Source organism: Babesia bigemina (genome assembly GCF_000981445.1).
Source record: "Babesia bigemina genome assembly Bbig001, chromosome : III".
NCBI lineage: Eukaryota > Apicomplexa > Aconoidasida > Piroplasmida > Babesiidae > Babesia > Babesia bigemina.
The window spans coordinates 1,899,582-1,918,741 of NC_027218.1; the positions used below are offsets into that span (position 1 = coordinate 1,899,582).

Consider the following 19,160-nt stretch of genomic DNA (forward strand, 5'->3'; position numbering starts at 1 on the left):
ATGTAACGACTGTTCCGTATTTCAGAACTTTAAATCGGTGCGGGTGACAATCAGGTGAGGGTTCACGTGAAGGTCACTCAACGTTTCCATGAGATTCGGAAACATCGCGTTCACGCGCTGCATGTTTTCGCGGCCCACAAACTTCAAAATGCTGTCCTTGTAGGACTCATTTTTCAGGCGGCGCATCAGCAGCGCCCCCGCGTTGGGGTCCACGGGCTGTTTCGCCCGGTCTGGGGTCGAATACTTCATGTACTCGAATTCCTTCAAAAGGCGGCGGTACGGGTCCACCAGGCTGTCGAACCACGACATCTTCGCGTACGGCGTTTCACACAGACTGGCGTACAACGACGCCATAGCCTTCAGCGCACCTAGCAGGCCTCCCGGTGCGGTCAGCGCCGTTCCCAGAGGTTCGCGCGCTTGCGATTCGTTCGTCAGAGCCTTACTGATGGCGTCGGTCATGGGATGTGTTTTTGGTGGATCTCGTGGCGTGGGCTTGTCATTGCACGAGTCTTGCGATATAGACACCTTACGAATACGACGGCGCTTTGCCGCAGAGGTGACGCCGGGAAAACGGTATAGTGAAGATGTTTTGGTAACGGCGGCTGCATGGAGATGACGCACACAGAAGTTAGAAAACGTACTTGTGTCGTCCTTGGAGACCGCAGCCGACTCTGCAGGCGCACGGTTCGCGTTTTGCGACGCCCGCTTGGTCTTTACATCCAGCATACTAATAATCTGCTTCACCATCTCAGGGCGAAGAGAGGCATAGGTCTCCTCAAGCCTCAATGCCGCCCGGTACTGCGCCGAATCCGATTTGTTGTACGCCTTCACATTCTCCACGATAAGTGCAATGTCCTCGTCGAAAATGGAGGGGTCGTCCAGGTATTTCAAGCCCTCCACCTTCTGCTGCATCACGCTGAGGTCCATCGGGACCTTCACGGCGCGGGTGTACTCCACGAGCGTACATGGGTCGGCGGGAGTGGAGAGTATGTTTTCAGTGTCCAAAAGCTTGAGCTTGTTCAACGTGCTAGCGTACACATCTTTCAGGCGCCGCGTTATCCCGTTAGCGTCTAGTCTGCTAAGCGATAGACCGAATTTACGTGCTATGTGTGGCTTAGTGGTCAGACCATACGCGTGCAGCGTGTTACGCACACCTCCCATTTCGATACAGCCGCGAAAGTCTTTGGCGGCGAGTTAAGAGCGCGCAGCGACGACGCGCACGACCCAACACCAATGCGGTGTCAGGACGAACGGCGTATTTTCACGCCCTGCATATACAGCCTGTCGCGTCCAGTAACCTTCTCGAAAACGAAGATGCGGTACAGCATGAACGCCTCCCGCTGCTCCGTGGACATCTCCACAGTAGACATCACGCGGAGGTGATGCAACACATTCTCCAACACATTAGCCGTTAGAGAGCTTTCCAGCTTCCTGAACAGCGCGGGAGCGCGCTCCATGTATTCCGGAAACGTGAACGTCTCCAGTAGGCGGAAGCCGAGGCGGGTGCACAGCTCGGCGAACGACCTCCACGGGACGACGTACTCGCTCGCGTCTATGGACTCCATCAAAAAGAAGTGATACTTCAGACCCCATTGGTTCTCTAAGCGGCTGATGAGCGCATCAGGCGGGTACGGTTGACCAGTGGCGGCGTCGAACAGTTTTTCCATCGACGCATCTTCCATGGTGACCCTAAAGATGGAATTGCCGAAGTCCCATCGTTGCCCCGCATCGTCCGACGTTTGATGCGGCGGGTTGGCAATCAGGCCCTTTGCGATGGCATTGCAGCACACAGTGCTGCCAATGAAAATCCCCTTATCACCCAGCGCCTGGTGGATGTGGCGCAGCATCATGCTCGCGCTGGCCTCGTCGGAGATTATGTAGTGGATGGCCAGCTGCATGGACACCACGTCGAACTTCTTGTTCCTCACATACGTGGCGTACACCCTGTCGTCCAGCAGGTTGCCATGATGGAATTCCGCTTTGAAACGGAAACGGCGACCGCGCAACTGCTCAGAGTAGCGGCGGCGGGCCTCCATAATCTCGGACAGCGATATGTCGATGCCCATCACGTGACTTATGCCCACGGTAGCGTACTTATCCAGGTCCTGGCAGTGCCCGCAGGCGAGGTCCAGGACGGTGTCTTTGCGCCGAACGTAGCACGCGATCATCACACGTTTCACCAGGTTGTTGTGGCGCCGGAGCGCTTCGATGGCCGAGCCCTTTTGGCGCACCAGCTTGCGCGTGTCGTAGTGGAACTGCACGGCCTCGGCAGTGTCACCGAAAAGATTAGGGTAAAAGTCGGCAGTGGGCACCTCATCCACCGACATCGAGTCGAAGCTGTCGAGGATCATGCGGAGGTTGCTGTGCACCAGCGACACTATGTAGCCGAACCGATTTGCCTTGCACTCCGTCAACCGCTGAAACTGTTTACCCAGCTGGGAACCGTGCACAGATAGCTGCACATAGTGGCGACGCCCGTCCTCAACAACCTCGCGGTCGAAAAACGGGAAGGCCGACATGTCTGAGTGCTTGCTGACCAGGCACGTCGTGAAACACTCAAAAAGCCGCTCGATGGGCAGCTGCGTCATTTCGTCGTTCAGAACAACGTCCCAGTGGTCGACGATGTTCAGCTCCCACCTGACGAGTTTCTCTTCACTCACGGCAGTCGTCTTGTAGTTGCGCATGTATCGGAAGCACAACTTCAGGGTCATGCCCAGGCCGACGCCATCGCTTTCATCTTCTTTAGCGACGGCTGAGGATGTCTGGAGCCGATAGTGGTATTGCGATTGCGGCCGATAGACGTGCATGGTGTTCAGCACGTTATGATCACAGCACTGCATCTCGGAAAGGCGCAGGCCCTCGTCGGTGCTGTACGGCACCCGGTATATCCGGGTGTGGTGGAAGCCCTCCAAAGCGTCCCCCGGGGTGCGCTGGTCCACGTTAGACGACGATACTATTTCCACCTCGACGTGGTCGGAGTCTGGCGCGAGCCGGTGACCACCAGCCTGGTTGGTAAACATGTCCATGTACAGTGCGTTAATGCACGTCGGAGGCACCTCCGGTATGAAGGCCACCTTCGAATCATTGTTGTCGAGCACGCACTCAGTCTCGACGGGGAGGACGATGTCGCGGTTCTGCGTGAGACCCATCAGCCGCCCAATGTGAAAGACGCATCGAACGGAGAGTGGATCACGAGTGCATGCCATGCTCTCCCTCACCAAACGCTCAACCGCGCCACTTACAGTTGCAGCGGAGTTCGAAACTCCGAAAACCGAGCATCCCTCTATGGCGAGAGGGTTGGAGCGAGTTGTTAGGACCCTAGGAGTGCGCCTTTTGGGGGCGGTATCGACTGGCGACGGCAGCGGCTCAGCCGAGCCACTCTTCTTTGGAATCTTTAGCTCCATTGTTTAAGACATCCGTATCCGTGGTTAGGGTCTTCAACGGTGCCTCTCCGAGGCAAAAATCACAGCAGCGATGTGCCGGCCGGCGACCGTACAACGAGAGTGACCAATGCCCACATCTCCCCTAGGATGCCACACCTGCGTGTCGAGTGGTGTGTATATTCGCAAGCACTTGTTGCTGGGCCGAACTGCACTGCTTGTCGTCACTCGTGTCTAAACCAGTGTCACGGCGTTACACCACAACACACCACCTTGAGCACGCGTTTAAGGCCAAAACCATCTCAAACGCAATTTGGCAATCGGCTAACCGTTTATCCTGCCATAATAGCGGGATACACATCTCTGGTTGTCGTACATTTCCGTCTCTGGCGGATGTGTCATCGCGCAAGACAGCAGTCTGCTTTCGGAGCCGCCATGCTGCTATTAGAGACCTGTGCTTGAATATTATCCACAGGCTCGTATATTCTTAATTGGGGCTCTTTTCGGTACTTTGGTACGATGCAGATTACTGTTTGCCGGGCTCTGCTCGCTGCAGCAGCGGCCTCGTGTTTCGGATTTAAATCTGCCTATGCAGGTTACCTGGATGTCGCTACGCTCATCACCGCGAACAAGCGGCTCTGTCTGACGGAGCCGATTAAAAAGGAGATGTACACCCACATCGCCGTACACGCCTTCGACGTTAGGCAGGAACAGGGTATCGCGATTACAATTAAGGAAGAGGGAGCTGATAAGCCCATATATGAAGAGAGCAACCTAATCAAGCACCTATCCGTGTCATTTACTGCCATACACGGTATATCGGTGATCTGCTGCATCACTGCTCCGCACTATGACATATACGTCGGGGTTTCCATCAAGTCGGGAGCCGATGCCAGGGACTACTCTATTATCGCCAAGAGTTCCCACTTGGACCCCGTCGATGCACACTTGCAAAACGCCATCGACGAGTTCAGCGCGTTCCACAAGGCGCAACTCACCGGAAGCCGCTCCATGGACCGCACCAGCAAAAAGGCAGCCGACGCCTACTACATGCTTACCAAGTTCGCCATTGCAAACAGTGTTTTTGTGGTCATCTCCACCATATGCTTTATTCTGTACTTCAGAAGCTTCTTCCTGTCGAAGAAGGTGATGTGACCGGTATGATTACAGCCTTTAATTATCAGTAAAATTCATTTTGCGTTGGTGATGACATGGTGATGAAGTATCTTGTATAATTATATGCATAATGGATAAATTGCGTACTCCATGTGTCTGGCTAGCTCCATTGAGGTAAGTGGATTCATGACCAAAGCATGTCATCGCCTGCAGAAAAATACAAGGTCGAGATAGTGTGGAAAACGGGGCATCTGATGGGATTACGTTCGGGTTTTATAGGTTGGTTGTGCGGAGAATACGTGGATTGGTGAGGCAGTTGAGGTAGGAGGACAGTGTAAGCAAGGGGTCGTCACCGCCGCAGCTGGGAGTGAGGATGGTGGAAATGACACTGCCGGATTGCGATAGATTAGGCAGATCTTCATCCCTGAATCCCATTCTCACCCTGCTCTTGAGGCACAGGTTGCAAGGGTCGAAGAGGTGCGTCTCGAAGTCGGAGTCCCAGTCGTCAGTCAGGAACGCCTGGAGGGGGGAGTTGAGAGAAGTTATGTCGCTGCCGTACTCATCATTTTTCCAACCACCACTTAGTTTATCCCGATTACACTGCGACTTGAGGAACTCCAACTGGTAGTGGCAGGCGTACACGTAGTCACGCAGCTGGCAGAGGAGAGAGGCGGCGTCGGGGGAGTAACAAAACTTAGTATATTCTGATTTGAAGTCGAAGGTTGAAAACGCTTTGAAGTCATTGTTATGCCTAATTTTGTAGATAACGGTGGCTGAGTAGAGACACGCCTCGGTCAGTTTGGAGGTGACCATGGAGGCGGTCAGCGCGGTGGGATATCCGGTGACCTCGATGGCATATGGAGACTGGGAAGCATCATTGCTGATATCATTCAAAATGCTTTTAATATGGCTTTCAATCTTAGCAATAAGTCCTTGTGTATTTAATCCAACAAACCAGTAGAGCATTTCCCGGACGGTTCGAGGCGGGGGCAGATGGTCGGTGACTGGGACTGAGGAGGGGGGTGGGTTGATTATATCAGTGGAGGAAGTGTCAACGGACCAGGGGTTAAGACATTCATCTGTGCTAAATGGGTTAATTACACGTTCACTTGCCTTCCGTGGAGAGTCACTAGGCATCCCGGGATCTTCATAGCCGTCAAGCCCGATACGTTCCGGCGCAAAGTTCAGATCGAAATTAGTGTTAGGCAGGCCTGAGAAGCCTTCGTCGTCTGAAGGTTTTAACTCGTCTTTAAGGATATCCGCCGTGTTGGCATAAGGGTCATCTAGGTCTATGTCATATGACGAATCCTGTAGTGGACGTTTTGGGACGTCTATTTGGATGTCAAATTGCATTTCATCAACACGTAGAGGGGCACTAGAAATGTCAAACTGTGAATCCTTGAACGCACGTATGCGATCAGCGTCTACTTGTGCAGCTTGCATTAATTTTTTTTGTTCTTCGTTTATGTGATCTGATTCTTGTTTAAGCGCTAACAATTCACGTTCACGTTGTGCATTTTGCGAACCTTGTTTCAGCTCCTCATTTTGAAAATTTAGGAGATCCTGCTCTTGGCGCTTCATTGTGAAACTATCCTCTATTTCTTGTCCTTCCAGATGGTGTATGTCTCCGGCGTCTAGCGAAATGGCAGTCGGAATCTGGGATATATCCACTTGCCCGTTAGTACCAACAACCGGGTGACCGGCTACACCAGCCATTGTTTTCATGATATTGTCGTTAAATGTAACGGCTGATGCGTATTCTACCGAAGCATCATCATCATCTCCATAAGGTTTCGAAGTTGGTGGAAAACGTGACGTGCGAGGATCTTGTTTGAAAGCAGAAATAATGTTGCCTGTGAGTTCCGGTGTCGACAACGTCGCTACGTTACTATCACCGACAATTTGAGCCGTCTGCAGTTTATTTGAGGTACCGGTTACATTCAACATTTTCTCAACTGTTTGGTCGTCAACGGTTGCTATGAATGGGTATTTAGATGGAATATAGTAATGGTGACCAGAATATTCGGAAAGCGCGATAGGTGGCAATGGAGAACGTTGCTTAGGGTTAGGAATAACCTGAACTTTAGGTTTCTGTGGTAAGCTCAACTCAATGTTATACACGCCTGGGAACGGCATCATAGGTATTACACTTCCACCAACAGATATATCGTCAGGCTTCAACGTAGAATCTCGTTGATCGTTTGTCGACGGATTCTCTTCTACAGGAGGTGGAATCATACCCAACCTATTCTCACGACTGGGATGGTAACTAACAGGTGGAGCAGGAACGGCGATCGAGGCTGTAGGCATTCCTATCACATCAGACACATGTGACTTCGTAGATGGAACTGCTTCGACCGGTGGAATCTCACCCCGCCCAAATTCGTCACCGTAGAAAGCGACTACTGCACGGTCAGTATCAGATATCATTCTGCCGTCAACATCACTTAATGTGTGGCGATACACTTTGTCTACATCCATATGTGCTCTCGGTTTTGTGTTAGTGATCACAGAGCCTTCTAGGGCCAACAATTGCTCTTGTTGCATTTGACGCAATTCACTCGGATATTGATCATGTATTTGCTGAGGCTTTCGTTCCATCGATTCGAGTGTTTCCCGCTGATCGTTTACTACTTCCTTGCGATAAGCTCTCGCGTCCTTCCTACCTTGATTTACTTCTTGCTTTTGTTGTGCCTCTTGCTCCTCTATCCTTATTTGTTCCATTCGTTTGTCGTATTCCCGTTGTTGTTCGTCCCACTTCTTATTGCGTTTTTCTTGTTCATTATAATCAGCTTGGCGTACACAGTACGTACCGCCATCACGCCAAAGTTTAATCTTCATGAACCCCTTGGAGCTTGGACAATTGTCAACAGGAACTTGAGGGTTTTCACCCTGATGACCGGGGCCACCACTTCCTCCGTTACCTACATCGCCAACTGAACCAGCACCTGGAGTATTGGACGCCGTACCATTGGCGTCTCCATTTGCCTGAGCCTTTTGGACACCTGGTTGACCAGCGTCAGAAACATCCGCCTGCCCACCCGGGCCCGGACCACTACTGGGACCAGTAGCACCAGGTGACCCGGAGTCTGGACTTTGAACACTTGAACTCTGAGTTCGTACCGCCTGTGAAACCGGTGAAATAGAAGTATTTGCTACACTGTGATCATTTCCTTGATTTTGATTTCCCTCCGCTTTCTTGCCCTGGTTCTGTGCACTCTCCGCTTTCTTGCCCTGATTTTGATTACCTGCAGAATTTATTTCTAGTGGCACTTCCGGCTTTTTGGGAGCTGCTACTTTCTTCTCTGGCACTACTTCCTTTGGGGTCTCGGGAACCTTGGCAGGTGGAGCCTCAACTTTTTCAGGTTCAGGGGAAGCATCTTCATCTTCTAACTTTTTATCATCATTATGTTCTTCGTCGCCTTTCTGTGGGCACAATTCACCGTCCAAAATTGTTGTTAGGCGATCCAAACCGCCGCCTGTATTACGAAGCATACTAATTACTTCTTGCCAATTTTTAAACAAATCCGCATACTGAGTGCTTCGGGTTTCATACTTGTTGGAATAAAATGTGAATTCATATTGGAAAAAGTTATCCGTGAAATAGTCCGCAAACGCTTTTGACTGAGTAGGAAGTAAAACATTGATATTACGAAACAATTTACTATTAAAATTGACTTTCGTGGTGTCAAAAGGTTGAATCTTTTCTAACTTCATCTTAATAATTTTCAAATTGTTTCTCAACCAGGCCGCAGTCGTCTGAGCAAAATTTTCATTGCTGAGATCTTTAGGTTCTCGTCCGTAACCGGTAAATGAAAAGCGTTGGTCGGTGAAAATTTTGCTAAATTCGGTTTTAAGCGTTTCACAATGTGCTTTCAAATTATCCCAACATATGGAGGCTCCTCTTGTTACTAAGTCCTGATTTAATTTTTTAATTAACTCTCCACCTCTCTGATTATTCTCATTTTTTACGATGTCGCAAAACGATCGCACTAATGCAAGAACATTCGCGGTATTGGAATCGTGTGTCCCGTAATCTGGGATTACCGAAGTGGAGAAAACATCGAGAAAAAAATTGTGAGTAGTGGAATATTTATTCAGAATGTCTGTTATATGCTTCAATAAATGTTTGCCTTGTATATAGCCATGGTATGTATCCCAATTTTTAACCTCGCCTTGCTTGAATCCACCAGGAATTACGCCGTATTGTTGCTCCTTGTATGTCGCATAGAGATACTTGTCAAGTGGCTCGTTATGATAATACGCAACATATTTTTCTGCCCACTCCCCGCCGCCAACTGCTTTAAAATTTACATCTACGTTGTACCGCAAAAAGTACAATGAGGCGAAGAATTTTGGAATGCATTGAAGAAGAGCGTTAAGAACATCAATAGGTTGTGTGCCTCCATAACTGCCCGACTGTGCGTTGCTGCATAATTTCTTATGAAACGTGTTTACTTTAGTGAGGAAAGCGGATAATGCAGATGCGATTTTACCTGTATTTGCATCATTATATTTGTATTTAAGACGGTCAGCCAGTGCGGTAGCAACCTGAGGTTGTATACTCTTTCCCTTCCCACTATACAACCACTCCAGGAACTGAAGACAGTCCTTAAGAGTGTCTAACCTAATAGATGTCGCCATCCTCTCCACCTCCAATCACCTACCAATCCACTCTCACAAATCTCCTCGTCTGGCCTCCAGTACCACGTGAACTGGGAAGCACTAGAGTGATCACACCTCTAAGGTGACACTGCTTAATACAGCATGGCACACAACTAAGTGTGCTCGGTGAAAGAGCTATGAAGTAAGGCGCTGAATAACACCAATACGCACCATACTAAGACAATGACACACCTAAACCATATTGCAAAATCCATGAACCATCACAAGAACCTGAGACATCCTACTCACTTGAGGATGGGAGGCGGTAAGCCAGGGCAGCCATGCTGGAGTGAAAGGAAGGAGCATGATTGGAGAAAGGCGTTATCAACAAGGATTGTGGATGTAGATGGAGCGGTGAATACGGACATTTGATTAGACGTTAGGTGAGGCGGTATGTCAGCTACTAGGTCAAGCACCAGGTTAGCGTTTAGGTCACTCAGTATGTCAGTTACTTAGTCAGCTACTAGGTCACCACTTAGGTCACTCATTAGGTCAGCGTTTAGGTCATTCAGTAGGTGAGCGTTTAGTTCTGTCACTAGGTCATTGTTGAGGTCAGTCACTAGGTCAGCCATTTGAACAGATTGTTCGTCAGTGTCATGGGTATACAAGAGATCACAGTGGCAGTGAGCGAAACCGTCATCCACAACCAGTCTACAACGCATCAAAAGACACAATAAAACACTTCTAATCACAACACGTACAATGTACTATGTAACTGCGATAATTACTACTTTAAGTTGAGTAGCTCGTCGGGATCGTCGTCGAAGTAACTGGCATTGTACAGCGATTGCATTTTTCTGCTCGGGATGAGTAGCGCCTTAACATCGATGAGATGGGAGGCCTTCGTGTTCAGGAGATGTGACCTGATGCGTAGGATATCCATGCGGTAGAGGAAAGTGTGGAGTATGTACACCGCCACGAGAGACCATAGCGCTACCAGGCTATAGAAGAAGGGCATCCGTATGTGCCAAATGAGTTGGTCGATTTGTCGAAACAATTCGGTGAAGTAATCGGAGTGCAGTGCCTCTTTGAGTTGTGTGTTGAGGTCTCCGCAGTGAATGTCACGGTTGTCACTGACCAGGAGATTTGCGTTGCGATATGTAAATCCGTAGCGGTAGAGTGTTGGCAGTGGTCCGGCGCACTGGACAAGTGATGGGCAGTGGCAGGCGTATTTCCCACCGTGGGTGCCGGGTTGGCAGGGGCATGTGGCGCACCCGGACGCCGTGCAGTCGATGTTGTCCAGCGCCTGCAGTAGTTCACAAAGCAACTCCCAGAACTGCCATGCCAGGTACATTATCCACGTGATGTATAGCCCGGCGTGCTTCTGCGGGTAGGTGTGGCGGGCGTGGAGGCCTAGGGGTTGGAGGTAGGGAGCGCATCCACTGGGCGATAGGCAGGTGGTGTCGTTGAAGAGGCTCGACAGTGCATCGTGGTTCTTATGGTCATGGCCAGCGAGCGATGCGATGGCACTGGTGAGCTTTGGATTTTCATAACTGCCGTGGAGCTGTGTCCACAGTGGGAAGAGGCTGTCGATGCCGTCGGTGTTGAGGTGCGATATGAAATCGGAGGCGTCAGTGTAACTGCCGCCACGGTGCTTAACACGGTCATGAGAGTCCCACTTCCGTAGCACCTGAGCATACAATGCAAACACGTCGGCGAGTGATGAGGGTGCAGTGGGGCACAGACAGAACAGAGTTCGACACAGCATGAACAGGCATGAGTCGGCGTCACGGCACATGTTGCCGAGGCGCTTGGCGAGATCCCACCCGGTACCACTCATGGAAGCGCCAAAGCCCAGGTCCCAAAAGCCGAGCGGAGTGGGGCACTGCTGTCCGGGTTGGTTTGCGGCACAGTTGGCACATTCGATGGTCATGTCAGATGCAGTGAGGGTATGAGGCAGAAGTCCGTGGCAGCTGTCAGAGAGGAACGACTGGAGCGGCGAGGTGGGAGGGCAGCCGTGAATGGTGGAGGAACTGGTAGTTGTAGTAGTTGCAGCAGTAGTAGTACTGATAGTACTAGAGTAAGTGCCGATTTGTTTACACTGCCAGTGGTGTGACTGCACCTGCCGGCCGTACGCGCACTCCCGCCACCCCTTGACCCGGGCGGTGCTGCGGCAGCACTGGGAGTACAGGAAATGGAGCACTTTACAAAGGCGGCATGCTATCTCACGTAGCATATCAAGCAGTGCGTCTGGGTCAGCGGGGTAGTATAGCTTGGCACGGTTGTTGGAGAAGTCCACTGAATACGGGTAGGCGGCAAGGTCGAAGCCGTGCCCGTTGCCCTGGATGGCGATGAGCAAAGCAGTCGAGCGTGAACAGGCAGATGCGATGGTATATGGTAGCTCACCAATGCACTTGGCCATGACAGGATCCTCCTTGTTGGGTAAGTCGCCATCGTGGCATCGGCGGTTGAGCAACGCCTTGCAGTGGCCAGGCAGCTTGTCCGCCACCTGTGTATACTGCAGCCCGGAGAGCCACGACAGCATGTCCCTGACTGTGCACGGGTATCTTGGTTCAGGGGGAACGTAGAGGTGGCAGACCTGGAGGTAGCGGCATAAGAGGTTGTGGAGCAGCGACATGATGTGGACCAAGTTAATCACATTTTTTAGCGGCTCATTGTCAATCATCATCTCGATGGCTACACCCTCCATCGGGGTGGTAAGAACTTCATAAATCCCACCGCCAGTAAACATGTTGTTCAACTCGCCGTCTTGCCCACTGTCGGAACTAGACACCCTGTACCCGCACCGGGTGAGGTAGTTGCCAAGGGCGTTGTCCCTGTCGTCAGCGGTGAACATGCTAACATGAAGATATTTCCACTCATTCTCACATTTCGTCGCCAACTTGTGAAGCGCTTTGTGCGTCATAGGTATCATGCTCAGTAACACCTTGGCGTACTTGTGGGCGTGCTCATCCTTGCACTGCTGACCGGAGTAGGCGGAGATGTAAGAGTTGTGAAACTCAGCGGCAAATTTGTTGAGACCGAGAGAGACAGTATCCAGCAGCGGAGTGGACGAGTGCTTGAAGTCGGATGGTGCCAAATTACTCAGCGTGTTAGTCAGCCTCTCAACCAGCTCGGTGAGTTTGTCGGTACCGCCATCATTGTCTCTAAGGTAGTCGAGCAACGATGTGAGCGCTTCATAAACATCATTAAGCTTGGGCGTGTATGGCTCTTCCATCGGTGGCAAAGAGGGATTCTTCTCCTTGTTCTGCTCATCGTGCAGCCTGGTGATTTCCCCTTGGAGATACGTCTCCATTTGCTCGACGATCTCCTGGAATGCAAATGATAACTCTGCGACGCTCTGTTCGTGGCCTGTTAGATCAGAACTCAGCGGACGATGCAAGTACCTCATGAACCCTTTATAGCCCATGTACCTATCCCTGTTTATCTCATTTTGCATCTTCTCCAAATCTCCGTTGACTTTTTTGGCAAACAATTCCAACGCCTCCCTCACCGAGTCCACATACATCCCACGGGCCTCCTTGGTGAGGTCCTTGATGGCGTCGTACACCTCATTGTCGACGTGCTTCAAAAGGGCATCGATGGTGTTCCTCTCTATCTCGTCGGCTTTGTCAAGGAAGTTGTCACACATGGTGATGGCTTCGGCCAGATCGGTGAGTCGGAGGTTGTCGAGACCATCTTGTATGCCTTTGAGTTTGCGATCAATATGTGGAGTCTCTAGCTGACCCAGATACCATCCGGCATAGGCACCAGCAGTTTGGATGGCTGAGCTCATCTCACCCAAATTGTCAGTGATACCTTTGCCCTGGTTGTTCTTAAGGGACTCCATGTCACTTTTGATTTTCTTAAGGCCTTTGCTTTCACCTTCACCAAGATGCTGTGTCATGAATTCCAAATTGTAGATGACGCCTCTGTTCTCGGGATCGTCGTTGGCAGTCCCTTGTAACACTCTTCTGACCTCGTCAAGCTAATTGGTTATGTCTTTCATGCCTAAGTCGATTTGCTCTGGGTGTTTGGATAGGTCACTTTGTTGACTCTGAAGATTGCGCTTGATATGGTCAAAGCCCTTGGCATTCTTGCCATTCCAGTTCTTACCGTCCCCTAGCCCCTGTTCCATTAACTCTTTCAACGGGTTGGTAACTTCATTTTGCAATGCTGTCTTTTGCGCCGTAAGTGCCTGTTCAATATTCTGCTTCGCTTCTCCAATCGTTTTGAATTTCACATCGAACTGCTGTGCTTGCAGCCCACTGATCACTTTTTGAATCGCTTGAAGACTCTCACTATCGCCATTCTGACCACTGCCAATCATCTTTTCTAACAACTGTAAATTCTTCACGATGGTATCACTAATGAGATCACCACTTAACTTCTGGCTTGCCTTTCTAAGCATATCCTGTGTTTCGCTCATGACCGTATTTGTTGCGTCTTCAATTTTTTTGTTTGCCGCAGCCAACTTATCATTTTGCCCACGAAGATCCTTTTTAATTTGACCCAGACTAGCGGTTTTTTTACCTTTACCAATATTCCACTCAGTGCCATTAAGTCCCGTCACTAACAACTCTCCCAACCTGTTTATCACGTCATCTTTAGGATGTCCGTTCGCATCTTTCAACGCAGTTCTCAGGCCCTCAAGTTGCTCGGTTATGTCTTTGACGCCCGACTCGATTTGTCTGGGTTGTTGTGAAAACACTTCTTGATGACGTTTGAAGTACTCTTCTATTGCCTCAAGTCCTTTTGTGTTATCATATTTTTGCCAAACATTTTTACTTAATCCGACATCTCTCAAATCTCTTAACGTCTCAATCACTCCATAGTTCCTGTCACCTTGTAAGTCACTTTGAAGCTGCTTTAGTTCCCTTCTGATTGCACCTGTGGCACCTTGGATGGCTTTGGGTTTCTCACTAAATTGCTTTACCCACAGTTGATTAATAACATCAAATATCCCTTGAAGGCCTCCATGCCCACCTACACCGATCATAAATTGCAGTGCTTCCAACTTGTCCACGACGTCATCATCGAGGATGGTATGATTCAGCTTCATCCCGACACGTCGAAGTGCATCTTGTATTTCGTTCGTTATGATCCGGGTTGCCGTCTCGATTTGATGGGTTTGGTTAAGCAATGCCCCATTTTGTTTATTAAATTCATCCTCGATTTTCTTGAGACCATCTACTGGATTACCATATTTGCCGTTCCATGTTTCACTAGCTAGACCATGCTTTTGCAGATACGTCAATGCGTTAATGACATCATCTTTACTGTCCTGTTCACTCAGCAACTTCTCCTTAAGCTCTTCAATCTCCTTCCTCATTTCTTCGACGGCTATGCCAATTGCCCCGGATTTAGGACCAAAGGTATTTCTTTGCAGCTTTCCAATAGCCTTTGTGATTGCATCAAGACCTTTTTCAGCGCCAGCCAACTTTCCATCACCGAGCGCTTTTCTAAGTTGTTCGAGATAATTTTTGATGCCGTTTCTGTATGAAGCTGGCTCGCCAGTCATGTCTGTCCTTATGTCACTAACCAGTTTCGTGATATCCTCAAGCTGCAACTGAATTGCTTTGAACGGATTTTCGAAAGTTTGTTCATCTATTTTATCATTGCCAATGTGTCTTGGATGAATGACACCAAGCTCCTTCATACCCTCACCTCCAATCTTGTCGATAGCCTCTGCCAGTGGTCCGTGCGGGTGACCTGTCAGCACGCCAGCAGATACGTGTTTGAGGTATTTATCGAAATCTTTCGAGAGTTTTACTTTATATGGTATACCAACATATGGCACTTCATCCTTCCCAATGTGCTTATCAAGTAGACCTTGAAGGTCTTTCGGGAGGTTGCTTTTAATGCTATTGTAAGCGCCATTAAAGTGTTGCATGAGGCCATTTTTACTGAGCTTTATATCTCGACCATTATCACTAATCTGCTTAGCCGCCTGGTCGATTGCCCCCTTGGCCGCATCCCTGACTTGCTGCTTAGCTTGTTCGTTGAAAGTGTCAACGGCGCCTTCTAGCTCTTTGACTGCTGTATCAAGCGGTTGTTTGACTTCCTGCTTAAATTTATCATCAAGCCCATCGACATCCTTCTTCACCCCTTCGATCGCCTTGTCCACGGCTTGGGCTGTGCCAGGGTCGGGGTTCGCTTCGCCGGTGCTGTGAGGTGTAGTCGCCTCCACAAGCTTATCGTTAAGCCCATCAACAGTTGGCTTGATTTTGTCTATGATTCTGCCAAACTTATTGATGGCTAATGACTCGATTTCGATGGCAATTTGCCTGACGCAGCTGCAGAGCGCAATTAGGCCGGCTCTAACGGCTGTTTTGAGATTTTCATTTACACTTGACGACCTGCGCCTCTGCCCCTCAAACCTACTCTGAACATCGCTAACTATGGTACCAGTGAAATTGTTGATTTCAATATTTGTCAGCTTTGCGTCAAGCGCCTCAGCAAATGCTCGGCAAGCCTCTTTGACTTTCGTCAAATTTTGCACAATGTTATCTTCTGCGTCTACTCGTGTAATCTGCCTCTGACCTGTATCAATTTGATCGCTAAGAGCACCCTTAATTTGGTCCTTAACAATTTTCAAAGTGTCTTCAAGCTTCCTAGCTTTGCCATTATACACATTAATCCACGATGTCACAGCCTTCATCCCATCCGTCTGCGTCTTTCGTTGATTCTCATTGATCCCCAAAATATTTCCAAGCCATCCGTCAACTCTATCGTCGACCCCGCTACCTCGGCTGTCAACAAACGCGTTATAGAGACCTCTTACGTTCGCGACAATGCCATCAATGCCACTTTCGTGACTCTTCGTACCAGTCCCCTTAATAACCCCTACTTGCTTCTTAATATGATCGAAAATCGTCTGGAATTTCTTCTTATCCTCCCGTGATGCGTCGCCGCCGTCCGGATTAATTTTCTCGTAGAGCTTTTCAATCGCATTTTCAACTGTCTTGACCTTATCGTCAAGCGGAGTCTTGATCGCACTCTCAAACATAGATTGTAGTTGCTTTTCCGCTTCCGTAAGTTTTTGTTTAGCATGATCGAGCGTTTCACTCTTTTTTTGATTAAGCTCCGCCAACTCCTTTTCAACGAGGCTCTCCACTCTACCGTTTTCAGCAAGCTTCATAATCCTCTCCCTCAACTTTACTAAATCTTCTTTCACCTTATCACCCAAATCACCAACCTTCAAACTCTCAATCACCTCAGCGATCCCCAATTTTATATTATCCTTCACCACCTTCAAATCCCTCTTGAGATCTGCGTCCATATCCTTCACGGCGTCCAAAGCCTCCTTGACCTTAGACTCAACTGTCTGCCTAGCCTCAGTAGCAGCCTTTAGAAGTTTTATACCCTGATCTTTTAACTTCGAAGCTTCAGCGAAAATCATACTGTCTTTTGAAGTTTTAACTTTCTCCACAATTTCGCCACACTTGTCTTCCGCTTTCTTAATAACATCCTTGGCGGCATCCTTCCACTTGCCTAAATTCTGTACTTCGGTGGCAAGCTTTTTATTAGCCTCTATCATTGACGCATTATCCGTTGCTATTCCTTTAACACTTCTACTTAAAGCCGCACCTTCCTGCAACGCATCATGAACTTCCTGCGCCTTTCCAACCGCCCCGGTAATCACTTCCTTGGCCTTCTCATTCCACTGATTCAAAGTCACTAGTTGAGATGTAACATTTTTATTAACTCCCTCAATCTTTTCCTTAGCATCCATAATCTTCTTCACATTCTCACTTAATTTCTCATGAACACTCAACTTATCATACGCTTCCCTCGCCTTAGTCTCAGCCTTGTGGCGGATATCTTCGGCATCTTGAATCCACTTGTTTAGACTCTTCAATTGGCCTGCAAGTTCCTTATTTGCATCAACAATGCCCTGTCTAGCGGTATCGATCGCATCGATTTGCCCACCCAGTGTCGACTTGTCTTTTGCAGGATCCAACTTCTCGTGCACATCCTCTGCTCTATTCACCGCTATGTCAAGCACAATTTGCGCCGCCTTCCTCCATTTCTGCAAATCGTCGTTAACAGATTTTAATCCCTTATCAACTTGAGCAATTGCGTCCTTGGCTGCATTGATCTGGCTTATGCCAACATTAATATCGTTAGTTAGATCATCTTTATTCAACTTCTTATGCACTTCCGTCGCCCTATCAACCACCCCTTGAAGCACTCTCCCAGCCTCCTTTTTCCATTCCCCCAATTTGCTGTCAACATCACCCAGCCCACTGTTAACATCCTTAATTGTCTGATTTGCTGTCTGAATCTCCCCAATTTTGTCACTCAGTTCCTTATGAACGGTCAAGCTTTTGTAAACTTCCTCGGCTTTGTCCTGTGCTTTTTTGCGGATTTCATCGGCCTCGGTGATCCACTTATTCAACTTTTCTGTTTGTTTTCGGAGGCTCTCATTCGCTTTCTTAATATCTTCATTCGACGCATCGATTTGATTAAGGTTCTTGCCAATTGGATTGCCATCACCTTTTTGTGAAGGATCCAACTGCCCACTCACCTCATCTGCCTTCCCAGCAACTTTTCTGAGCACACCCTCCGCCGCATCTTTCCAAGACACCAAATCACTGTGAACATTTTTAAGCTCGCTACTCACGCTCTCAACTTTGCTTCTTGCAGCTTCAATTTTCTGAAGTCCTTGACCAATCTTCTGATTCTTATCTCCTTTATCCAGTCTTTTATGCACTTCATCCGCCTTCTGCTTAGCCACAGTGACGGCGGAGTCCGCCGTCTCAATCCACTGATTCAACTCCTCAACTCTCTTGCCAAGCTCACTGTCAATGTCCGCGACGGCCTTGTCGATCGCCTGCCTATTCTCCCCATCAAGTTGCTTCATTATCTCTTCAACATACTTTTTCACTGCATTAATATACTCTTTTGCATCACCCATCCACTGCCCGAGTTCCTTGACATATTTCTCCAGACTGGCAGCAATACCTTCCAACTTCATTTTAATCTCCTTGACACGGTCCTTCAACAACTCGACAACCGTATGCACTTCTTGTCTAATTTTGTCCTTGACTGCATTTGCAAGCTGTTTAAGCCTATTCTTGATTTTCTGTATCATCTTGTCCAACATCTTTTTCTGCCCCTTCTTGGACCACCTGCTCAGCCAGTCGACGTGGTTGAAAAAGCTTTTCCTGGCATTCTCAAGCTTCTTTTTCAGCTTGGGGTTTAGGTCATCTATGGCATCTGTGGCCGCCATCAAACTTTTAGAGAATGCCCTGGCAATCTCTTTGCACCGCTCCACCAGCGAGACCGCGGACTCCACAGTTCTCTCATCTTGAGTGGACGTCGATGTTTCCGATATCTGCAAAGCTTGTATACCTTTACGCAACTCACCATCTGGTTTCAAGTAATCCAACACAGTCTCAATCGGCTCCTTGACTTTCTTGTTCGAAGCCTCGACAGCGGCGTTGTACCTCTGGAGGCCAGTGGCCACCTTGGGGATGACGTGACAAAACCCCTTGTGACCACGCCATAGTTGGGATTTTAACTCCACAATCACATCATGTAATACATCTCTACCAGCAACGTACGGCTGGTTATCATGGACATCACTGAACACGGCATACAAGAATACCAAGATGGCATCGCACAGACGGGAGGCGTTGCCGTACACAATCCCGGAACCGTCGTAGGTCCCAGGATACCGATAACCTAAGAGGCTGGCAGCGGAGGCACAGAGATTATGTATAATGTTTTTATGAGGATTCTCAGAGTCTTTCGGAGCAGAGCCTTGAAACGTTGACAATCGTGAAATGACATCGCATAAGGACGGCTCTTCTGATGCGGTTCAAGACGACAGACATCCTTCAGTGTTATGAACAACATTGTGAAACGGCTTGCAGAGAGCGTCGGACAGCGTTGAAACCCCGCCACAGTGCCGCACCTGGACGAGCCAGTCGATCGCCTCTCGAAGGTTCTCGGGACAGTCTGTCAAGGCCTTCGGCGCCATGCCGTTGGTTCTCGGACAGTCATTGCCAGGCAGCCAGGGCCTGCGCTGCTGCCTATAAGACAGCATGACCA

General features: G+C 49.0%; 6 protein-coding genes across 6 annotated transcripts; 2 read left to right on the forward strand and 4 right to left on the reverse strand.

Moving 5' to 3' along the window:
* Nucleotides 1–1,241: 1,241 nt before the first annotated feature.
* On the reverse strand, nt 1,242–3,404 carry BBBOND_0307810 (mRNA capping enzyme, large subunit family protein, putative; the record flags this gene model as incomplete). Its single annotated transcript, XM_012913609.1, has 1 exon — nt 1,242–3,404. The coding sequence occupies one exon, from the start codon at nt 3,402–3,404 to the stop codon at nt 1,242–1,244; it is 2,163 nt and encodes a 720-aa protein (XP_012769063.1).
* A 495-nt stretch (nt 3,405–3,899) lies between these two features.
* On the forward strand, nt 3,900–4,535 carry BBBOND_0307820 (membrane protein, putative; the record flags this gene model as incomplete). The annotated part of the gene is made up of 1 exon (XM_012913610.1): nt 3,900–4,535. The coding sequence occupies one exon, from the start codon at nt 3,900–3,902 to the stop codon at nt 4,533–4,535; it is 636 nt and encodes a 211-aa protein (XP_012769064.1).
* Nucleotides 4,536–4,769: 234 nt separating this feature from the next.
* BBBOND_0307830 (hypothetical protein) lies at nt 4,770–9,140 on the reverse strand (the record flags this gene model as incomplete). Its single annotated transcript, XM_012913611.1, has 1 exon — nt 4,770–9,140. One exon carries the CDS (start codon nt 9,138–9,140, stop codon nt 4,770–4,772), a length of 4,371 nt encoding a protein of 1,456 aa, XP_012769065.1.
* A 276-nt stretch (nt 9,141–9,416) lies between these two features.
* BBBOND_0307840 (hypothetical protein) lies at nt 9,417–9,838 on the forward strand (the record flags this gene model as incomplete). Its single annotated transcript, XM_012913612.1, has 2 exons — nt 9,417–9,515; nt 9,725–9,838. 2 exons carry the CDS (start codon nt 9,417–9,419, stop codon nt 9,836–9,838), a joined length of 213 nt encoding a protein of 70 aa, XP_012769066.1.
* Nucleotides 9,839–9,888: 50 nt separating this feature from the next.
* On the reverse strand, nt 9,889–13,008 carry BBBOND_0307850 (hypothetical protein; the record flags this gene model as incomplete). Its single annotated transcript, XM_012913613.1, has 1 exon — nt 9,889–13,008. One exon carries the CDS (start codon nt 13,006–13,008, stop codon nt 9,889–9,891), a length of 3,120 nt encoding a protein of 1,039 aa, XP_012769067.1.
* An 81-nt stretch (nt 13,009–13,089) lies between these two features.
* BBBOND_0307860 (hypothetical protein) lies at nt 13,090–19,089 on the reverse strand (the record flags this gene model as incomplete). The annotated part of the gene is made up of 2 exons (XM_012913614.1): nt 13,090–18,869; nt 18,942–19,089. 2 exons carry the CDS (start codon nt 19,087–19,089, stop codon nt 13,090–13,092), a joined length of 5,928 nt encoding a protein of 1,975 aa, XP_012769068.1.
* Between the last annotated feature and the right edge of the window lie 71 nt (nt 19,090–19,160).